This window comes from Primulina huaijiensis, chromosome 16, assembly GCF_012295235.1.
Source record: "Primulina huaijiensis isolate GDHJ02 chromosome 16, ASM1229523v2, whole genome shotgun sequence".
Classification (NCBI taxonomy): domain Eukaryota; kingdom Viridiplantae; phylum Streptophyta; class Magnoliopsida; order Lamiales; family Gesneriaceae; genus Primulina; species Primulina huaijiensis.
The window spans coordinates 5,747,095-5,757,388 of record NC_133321.1 but is presented as its reverse complement, the minus strand read 5'-3'; the positions used below and the strand labels follow the sequence as shown (position 1 = coordinate 5,757,388).

Here is a 10,294-nt window from a genome sequence, read left to right as displayed (position 1 = left end):
AAGAAAAAATTTGAAATGGATACATATTAGGATATATTTAAAATCTACTATGATCATTCAAAATAATTAGTTGAGATTTAAAATATATTGTTAAGTGGATTATCTCCAATAAACCAAATGATCTAATTTTGCAAGATTAATACATTTTTATATTATATATATTTCAATTGAAACATGATTTGCTAAAAAATTTCTAAAAATTTGGTTAGTTCCATTACCGCCGAAATAACCGATTTTTTATGGGTTGAATTTGTTCGATTTTAATAGTAAACTTTGATAGATTAAATTTGTCCAAATTTTTTTTGGTTAATTCGATTTCAAGAACTTAAATTAAGTCGGTTCTGTTTTAATCGAATAACCTTCACCCGTACAAATTAGGATTGTTACAAGCTTGATTAGAGCACAGGTGGCACCAACCCTCCGGCTCACCCACTCATCCCAACTTCAAATCCCACACACTTTTGAAATCTGTCTCCATTTGTGCTTGTGCTGATCTATCTGGGTCTTGCTCAAAAGCTACTTTTGTGAAAGATTCTTGTTTTTATTGATGGAAGTGAGTTCGCTTTTTGTATTTTCTTGATCTATGTTCTCTGCTGTTACTGTCCAAAATTACTGTTCAATAATGGGTTTTCTTGCACTTGTTTTTTCAATAATTTCTGTTGCATTGCATAATTTTTTATCCTTGTGATTAGTCAGTATTTGTTTCTTCAATGATGCATCTTTTGCTTGTATTTGCTGTTACCTTTTGGATCAGCCGGTGTTACAGTGTTGATATTGTTGTAGATTTATTGAGAGGTATGTGGAAGATCTCGTGCAGACTTTCTGTTCCGGTTTACATCTATGTTTTATATAGCCTTTTATGATGCTATATATTATTTGAAGATGTGTGACGATCTAAAATTTGAATTGTAGTGGGACTGTGGGAGGCTGCATTGATCACAAGAGCCTGAAAAACTAGATTAATTTATAATATTGGGAGTGAATCGTGATCTGGTAAATGGGTAATTATTTTGTTTGTATTGTTGAGAATCTTTAGTGGGAATCCCAACGCAAAGTCGAGTTTTCTTCATTCTGTTGGGTGAAAGCTAAATTTGAGTGTGGAGGTTATTGGGATGCATTTGAGTTATTGTATGTTAATAAGAAGCATCACAAGTCTTTGGTGAAATCAGGCATTATATTCATAAAAAAGAAGCTACGATTAATATTTGTTTTGCACGGTTAAATGTGTTTGGGAACTCTGAATCCCATCGGAATTCATCTGAACCCATCTTTCTTTAAAATATTGTTAATGGTCCAGCAATTTTACTATAATTATGAACCAATTTCTCATAATAACTGCCACGAGTTGCTAGTCAGTCCTGGACCAAGCTTTTTAAGTCATCCCGGACCTCCCTCAAATTGATGTGCAGCTGTCATACTCTGACAAACAACCGAATTAAGGTGCTTAATTGGCGCCTCGGGACATATCTTTGATGTTTTGTAACAGCGCGCTGAAAAAGCGGCCGAAATGATTTGCTAGTCTGAATTCTGGTTGAATAACATGCATCACAGATCCACACGAATCACATTGCACTGATCGAGGGCATTCGTAGTGATTGAGGGGGTCGATGACCAAGAAGTGAGTTATTTATACTAAGCATTCTTCTTGCGGCTAGATCCAATCTCCTTATCCCTCCCCGTGGAAAGGAAGAGAATTTCATGCTCTTTCTTTTGGGAACATTTTGCACTCTCTATGGCCATTATCCACCACCAAAATGCTTGGTGGAAGCCGTAGAAGAGGTCAACAATCATGTTATGTACCACATACAATCCTTGATCAATTTACGGTAAAGTTAACTTATGCTCCGAACAACAAGAAGAAATTTGCCAGCATAAAACATCAGGGAATTACTTTTACGATAGTCGAAATGGTCTTCCTCAAGCTCTAGCTTCATAAGGTTTTCTCCCTCTCTAAGTGCCTTGATGAGAAACTGAGGCCGCAAATTATCTTTACCTGCTACAGCTAACATGCGTCTGGTTTTCCATGTTTCCCTAGGTTGTCAATTACCTACCAGCCACTTTCCACATGCTTAACTGATGACATTGAATTGCAACTATAATTGGTTTCAATCCTAGATTGCTGCAAGCTGTCAAGAGGGAACTACAAAAGTGTGCTTCTGCAGTGTGTGGGCTTCCTGAGTGCGGGTGCACCAGAGGGGGCTTGTTGTTATACCAATAAATCAGGTTTACCAAAGAAGAAAACCACAATTTGAGCAATTTGTGAAAGGAATTCCTACTGGAAAGTACATAGTAAAGTAGGAGGAATTCTAAGATTTAACAGAAGGAATCTCTACAGAGCAGCCTTGATTAAGTTTTTTTGAAATTTAAGAGATAACAAGAATTTAGTAAAGTTATCTACTATGAACAAGAGTGATAAGGAGAGGATAACCAAACAACATCTATCTTAAAAAAGGTCCCAGATGTTGCTGAGAAGTTGCATGTAGAATTGATTGCTCGTCTATCATTGTGGCTTGTAAACCCTTAATATAGTTATGATGTCTTTTCAGTTATCAGTTTTCTGTTATTTATCCTTACTCTCTTCTTTAATTTGTGGGGTGGAACTAAGAGAATATCAATCAGTGTAGACCCAATCCTCAATTGCTTAAACATGTTTTGTCTTGGCTGCATTTTGAAAATAAACATTAACGAATAATTAAATGATGTGGAAGAGACAAATTTGAGGGACTAGGAAGATCATCCCCTATTTAAAGATTAACAAGAAAGCAAAAACACATAAAACCAGGAAGTATTGATGGAGAAGCACAATTTATGATCATTATACATTCTTTTAGATCTTCATCTCCAAGTGATACTAGGCTTATACTTATTCTCCCTCATAAAGCCTTGATCTTCTACTAACCCATGTATCTTGCAGCATATTATGCTTGTTAATAATCAACTTGTTTTGTTATATTTCCTTGGCATAAACTTGGACATTTCAAAAACAAAAAAATATAGGAAATGTTCTTTATTAGCTACCGATAATATTATCCTTTACACTTGCTCAAGGAATCAGTAAGTTGTAGTAATCATGAATGAGATCAGAATGTTTACTAATTATCATGTTACACTTCTAATATTGATTGTTCTTTTCTTTTTATGGACTGGCTTGTTCTTCATTCTCGCTGTAGCGTGCAAAGGTTCCACAATTTGGCAACTGGGAAAGCGAAGAAATTCCATATACCATATGCTTTGATAATGCTCGGAAGGGTAAGAAAAGTGGCCAATTGTATGAAAATGATCAAGGAAATCTCGATGTTCAATCTAAATGCAGTAAAATACCTTCTGCTGCATCACCTAAGCATGAGCTACGCTCTAGCCAAGAGGAGGGTGAAATGCGGAGATCAAGCCGTTCACCTTTGCACCCTAACCTTACACTCCATAAGTCATCAATTGAACTATCCAACAAATTTCATGGTCATGTACAACCTGGAAATAATAAGCAAGAATCTGAAGCATCGAAGGCTTTAGACGTGCTTGGGTCTTGGCATGATAATCAGAAAATTCGGGAAGAAGTTGATATGCGAAGGTTTACAGATTCTGCATTACATAATGAAACTGCAGGTCGGAGAACTAGCTCTGGCAATAATACACCTTCAAGGGTTTCTCGACAGAGTGCTGGGTCTAATCGAAGTGTTGAACCTTCCCCGCCGCACCCACACTCACAGGGAAGATTTGGAGGAAAAAATAGTGGATTTTCTTCTCCATCTTGGGAAAGAAAGGCTACGTCTGAAGGTAGTCATAGCCTGGCACCCTCTACTCCTGGAAGATCTCGGTTGAGATCAGTGACAAGAGGCGATGACACTGTAATTTCTTTTCTCATTCTTTGTCTTATGCATATCGAAAATTTACTCATTTATTGGTTGACTCATATAGAAAAGTATTAGAAAAGTAGTTGATAAGTCACATATGGGAATTGGGATTTGTCGAGATGAAATTCTTTAGGTTTTTTAAGTTTATAATGCACCATCAGAACACCTGAATTTGCAAAAATATTTTAAGTTTGTAATGTGAGCTCCTAAACTTATGAATGCGTAGCACGTACTCTAAATTCAGCATTCGACTAATGTGAAGCAATTTATGCTTCACACACTTATTTGTAATTGGACACATTTTGGTCATTTTTCGCATAATTTTTTTGGTGGCTAAGAGTTGATGAGTTTAGAGATTATTTTGTGGCGATTTATGCCTCACACTCTTATTTTGTAATTGGAGACATTTTAGGTGATATTTCTTTAAGGCATGGACCAAGAATGTTGTGATATAATTTCAGTCTCAGAGCTGGTTTTTTAATGGGTTATTGTGCAATTAAAATTTGACTGGGAACTTGAAGTTGACGCACTCGCTTTGCTTCTAGATCAATCGAACCATTGTAAACTAGTTTGTACCGTGAGAAAGTATGATATAGATTCTGGTAAAGATCTGATATTTCAAATTTGCACTTAGTTATTATGATTTTGTAGAAACATGGACATATTACCATCATTATTTATCACATGTAGAATTATGAAATTTTTGATGTGTGGCAGCATGAACACAGCCCTGCTATACCCAAGTTCGGTGAGTGGGATGAAACCAATCCTGCTTCAGCAGAAGAATATAGTCACATTTTTAGCCGAGTAAGAGAAGAAAAAAACAGTGACACTGGAAAGGTTCCTGTCATGCCAACTGAAACAACATACCAAAACATTCAGAAGCGTTATGGAAACGATGATTTGAAGGTAAATTAAACGTAGATTCATAGTGTGTAGCTCTACAACTAGCATATGATCATGTTGCCATCTTGTTTTATTTCTAAAAAATGTCTTTTCCATCCAAATGTGTTTCTATCGTGGTTACTTGTACTAGGGATGCGGGTGCTTTCCATGGGGCAAACGATGATATTTTTTATTAGCCAATGAAGAGCAACATGTGAGGCATACCATAAGTACTGTAAGAGTCTTCAGTTTATGTAGATTTGCATTTATTTGTCAAATATGTCGCGATTGTCTTACTCCTGTAGGGCAAGGGAATCAACGGTTCTTTTTTTTTTTTCTTGTTCTTTTTTCCTTTCCAATTTCGATATGACGTTTCTTTATGTTTTTTTCCATAAGCTCAAGGAATGACGAAGGAGATTCTTTGTTAGAAAGTACAGTTCTATTTGAAACTTGACAATGGTTTGATTTCCAAAAATCTTCATCGAATTTGGATTTGTTATGCATGTGTATTTGGCGAAGCTTATTATTATGTTTTTATGTGAATATATCACTTTATTTGAAGTTTCTTTACTTATTAGATGATTTATTATTTATTTTTACTTAACATGGCATCATGCTGTTTATTCCATGACCAGCCCTTGGCCCTATTAAATTTCAGGTTCGTGTAATACAATTAAAATTTTGAATTACACGTGAAGGCTGTGTAGGAAGATTCAAAGTTTTAGATTTCAATTAGGCATGTTAGCGGACTGGATTGGAACGGTTCTGGATTGCCAGGTAAAGAAACCGAACCAATCATGCATGATATCTGATTGGATTGGTTTCATATTTACCAGATATTGAGTGTAATTCAATCCAAAACCGAAATCAAATTAACCTGGATTGAAATCAGACTGGACCGTATTGAGACCAAACATGAATAATATTTTTTTTTTAAAATTAACTATGGCTAAAGAAATTAGATATAATTCTACTGTAAATTCTTAATTTAGCTATTAATTCTATAGATATTGTTGTGTTATCATTTTCTAGGGTCCAAACCGTAGCATAATTTTAAAATTTTAATTTTTGAACTTAAAAAATTTTCTTGGGCGTCTATGTTTCTAAATCCATTCGTAAGACATTAATTGAATATCATCACCTTTAGCGTTTAACACTTGGTTCCAGCTATTTTGGATTTTAAGCAGAAATAGATATTCTTGTATTTCTCTACGAACAATCATTTTGATTCTTCGTTCTTAATCTCCAACAATTAAGTCCACACTTGAAAACTCTGTTCCTCGTCTAGATGGTTGTAGACTACAGTTCTGCCTCATTTGCCATTAATCATTCAACTTCTTCTTCATCATCACTAGAGCTGACTGAGCTTTTTGAATCTGACTTTTCACTGTCATTCTCTGCCCATTTCGATTTGCTCTCTTCATCTAGCATTACTTTATGTTTCTTCTTGAATCATCTTTTATCTTTCCTGTCTTTTTTCTTGTATTCAACTGATTTATTGCCTTTATCATTTGAATGTCTGCTGTTCTTCTTTGGTTTTGGACATTCAGCAATGAAATGACCTTGCTTTCCACAGTTGAAGCAAGAATTTGGTTCTTCCTTGGAATTACTCTTCTTATAGTTTCGTTGGTAATAACCTTGATTTCTCCCCATGAATGTTCCAAACTTCTTCACAAATAATGACATTTTATCATTACTTAGTTGATCTGCAGTTTTCTTAGTTGAACAAGTTGGTTCCAGTTTGTGAGCACGAAGAGCGGTCGTAGCTGCTGGTGTTGAAGGTTCTCCTTCTCTTATTTGCAACTCAAACTCATACGATTTTAGATCAGCAAATAAATCGTGTTGTTCGACATTATTCAGGTCCTTTGATTCTCTCATGGCCATGGTCTTAACATCCCACTCCTTGGGAAGACCTCGAACCACCTTCAGCGCGACTTCTTTGTTTTAATACACTTTTTCAAGTGCATTCAGTTCATTTATGATGCTGCTGACTCTCTCATCATATTCGTTCATAGATTCTCCAGTCTTCATTTTAATATTGTCGAATTTCCGAACATCAACTGAGAGTTTATTTTCTTTAGTTTGTTCATTGCCCTCACATAACTGAATTAATTTCTCCCAGATTTATTTTGTTGTTTTGCAGAGCTTGATCTTACTGAATGTAACTTTATCAAGGTTTTATACAAAATATCTTTAGCCACATTATCCAAATTGGCTTTGTAACGTCCCGAAAATTTGAATGTCCACGTGAACCACATGCATGCAAGTTATTAAATTTCTTTGGTATTTTATTAAATTGTTTTAAATCTTTAAATGCATTTTTATTTCATTAATTTGTGTTTAAATATTTTTATGCATTTTATGCATAATTCATGCATGGTAGAATTTAATTCATGAAATTTTAAAGATTCATGCATTAAAGATTTTTAAGTTCATTTCACGCTCGAACGAGGATCGGAGACCGGAGAATTTTTAAGAAAATTATTTTTTTATTACAAGATTAAGTTTTATTAATTAATATAAGATGTTTTAAAGGTATTTTTCAAGAATTGAGATTTATTGGGTATTTTTACTCGCATGATCTTAATTTTTAACGGTGCACTAATTTTATCGAATCGGGGAACTTTTTGAGTGTTCGGCTAAAAATTTCAAAAACTTTTCAACACGAAATATTTTTCGGGAGTGTGTTTGGATTTAATGGGCCTATTTTTAAGCTTATTGGACTTAAAACTCTTTTTATTTTAATTGAGGCTCATTAGTACACAATTTAATTAACCTAAACTACACTTAGACTAAACCTAAACCTACCCTACACCTATTAATATACATCAGCCGACACCTTCCCCATTCCCATCAGTTCTTCATGATTTCAGCATCAATTCTTCATGAAGGTTCGGCCACTTCATCTCTTGCAAAAGAATAATTATTCCGGTTCTCGTTCTTCGATCTCCTCGCGTTTAGATCATCAAGGCACGTCCCGTACTATTATTTCTGCATCTTACACGTCATATTTATGTGGTTATGTGTGATTTTACCAAAGGTTTTCTCGATCCAGTCATGAGCATGAAGGTTGTCAAATTCTTGTTGTGTTCTTGCATTTCCTCGGTGGATGCTCACGTTTTCATGTATTTTTGTGCAAGGGGCTGTCAAGTTAGTGATGTTAGAGGGTTGTGCAGGCTGTGTTTAATGATGTATAGGTGCTGGAGATTCGGGTTTCCAAGCTCGAGGGAAATTCGTTCGGTCAAGCGCATGTGAGGGTGTGTGAGGTCAAGATCGAGAGATTTGGTTTGTCGGCGGTGCGAGGGCTGAACCAAGCCTTGGGCCAGGCCCTGCTGGGTCTGAGACACGGTTTAGAGAGGCTTGACCGCTGCTGGAACCGTCCTCAAGGCCGTTTGATCGAGTGCAAGTGCGAGGGGCTAGGACTCGGATGATGGGTTGTGTTGTTTCTAGGCTTTCAGCAGGTTGCAGCCTGCATGTAGCTGGGGCCGTGAGTCTAGTGGGTCCAGCAAGGTCCTAGGGTGGTCTAGGTAAGGTGGAGTCGAGGCTTGAACCGTCGGTGGTGAGCTAGGACGTGACCTTGGAGGTTAGTGACCAAGGGTGATTTAAGTGGGTAGGACCTAGAGATTCATTCAAATGCTGGACCATCAGCCGTGGATATAAGGGTCTGAAATTAAGATTTTTGGACCATTATAGAGTTTATAAGGTGTGGTAAAAAGTTGGGAAAAATTCGGTTAAGTTTCGAGTCGATTCGGGTTAAAACCGAGACCCGGACCAAGTTTTAAAACAATTCGGTTAAGTTATGAAATGTGTTCGAGTTTACGTCTAGGGATGATTTTAAATATGTTTTGGGATATTTTAAGGAATTTGGTAAGCTTCGGGTCAATTTTAGAGGTCCAGGGTTGAAACGATAATTTTTGGGATTTCAGGGGCAAAATGGTCATTTTGCACCCGATGTGAGATTTTAGTCCTAGCAGCGCCCTGAGCACAAATCATGATATTTTTAAATGTTCATGCATCATGTTTACGATTTTTTTCGCTATTATAATAATTATGGTGCATGCTTGGTTTAAAGGAATTAAGAGAGAAAAAGTAAGAAAGTGAAGAGCAATCCGTCTCCGCCGCGCCGCGTCGTTATTTCGTTTGTTTTCTATCAAAACAAACCAAGGCATGTTTATATCTTCTTTCACTCTTCAATCAAGCCATATAGGTATTTTTAAATATCGCAAGTACATGATTTTAATGTAAGAAGGTAGAAATTGTTCATATTTAATGATGTTATTTATTTATATACGTGCAAAAATATTAATTTTGAGATTTATGCGATATTGCTTGTGGTCACTCTACTCTCATGATTAAATCCGGTCGCCAGTTACCGGTCCGGTCGTCAGTTACCGGTCAGTTCAGTTGTTTCACCCAGTATACTGTGGCAGGAGTCTGATCAGACGTACATTATTAAACCCGGTCGCCAGTTACCGGTCAGCTCAGTTCAGGGACCACTTGCGTAGACCATAATCTCACCAGAAAATTATTACAAGTTATTTCATTGCAGGGCTCCAAGGAGCAAACATTTTCACTATGATATTTTCAGTTCAGTTATGCACGTACTATAATTACCATTGAAAGGATATTTTACGTTACACCTCATTGTAGGAAATTTTCACTTGCATGCGACTTTATTATTTATTTACTTGTTATTTACGATACATGCATGCTGAGTCTTTAGGCTCACTAGACTTGATTGTTGTAGGTACTGATGATGTCGGGACCGAGGGCGGGGATCAGTGAGCCAGCTCGAGTCGGTAGTAGTGGGACCCGAGGACCTCACTTTTCAGCATTTAATATTTTTATCGCTCAAACATTTTTATCAGTTGTTGGATTATTTTAACTTGTTATTTTGCGAACGATAAATTCTTCCGCTGCTATTCTGAACATTAAAACTTTAATTATCAGATTATTTTGTGAATGAGACATTTTAATTACTTTAAAAAGAAAATTTTTAATTTTTCCGTAAATTTTCAAATACGGATTTTTAGGCCTTACAAGCTTTCTTCTTATCTTCAGCTGTCCATTCTTCACGTGGTTTCTCGATGCGATGAGGAGCACCATCAGTTATGACAACTGCTGTATTTGCTTTTAGTATTTTTATTGGTCCGTCAGTTATGACTCACCACATATCATCATCTTGTGCAGCTAGATGAGCCTACATTCTTATCTTCCAATCATCAAAATCTTCTCCGGAGAACATTGGAATTTTATTGAAGGAAGACATGGTATTCAGATGTAAAAATGGAAATATTCAGGAACAAGATTCAACTACTCTGATACCACTTGTTAGGATCGTTTGGGAGTGAAAGAGTGTTTAAAAGAGGGGGTGGAATAAACACTTAATTTTCACAACTTCTTCGATTGATGAATCAGTTTAGTGATTAACTGAATTCGCGAATCTTGTTGTCAATGTCAATCAATTAACTTAATGAAAGTGCGGAAATAACTGAAAGACAGATAGAATATAACTAATAAGAAAGAACACAAGATTTGTGAATGTTCAGAGATTTCAA

The 10,294-nt window shown here is 36.1% G+C and overlaps 1 protein-coding gene across 1 annotated transcript; it reads left to right on the top strand.

The window, feature by feature from the left end:
• Positions 1–366: 366 nt before the first annotated feature.
• On the top strand, positions 367–5,660 carry LOC140961794 (RPM1-interacting protein 4-like). The gene is made up of 4 exons (XM_073420493.1): positions 367–553; positions 3,171–3,845; positions 4,569–4,760; positions 4,888–5,660. Exons 1-4 carry the CDS (start codon positions 548–550, stop codon positions 4,918–4,920), a joined length of 906 nt encoding a protein of 301 aa, XP_073276594.1. The 5' UTR covers positions 367–547; the 3' UTR covers positions 4,921–5,660.
• Positions 5,661–10,294: the final 4,634 nt, after the last annotated feature.

What these genes read in the sequence shown, in the direction of transcription:
- LOC140961794 (XM_073420493.1), top strand. An exon ending in TGACAAGAGGCGATGACACT is followed by an intron (nt 3,846 to 4,568) that starts GTAATTTCTTTT and finishes GATGTGTGGCAG; the next exon opens with CATGAACACAGCCCTGCTAT. An exon ending in ATGGAAACGATGATTTGAAG is followed by an intron (nt 4,761 to 4,887) that starts GTAAATTAAACG and finishes TACTTGTACTAG; the next exon opens with GGATGCGGGTGCTTTCCATG.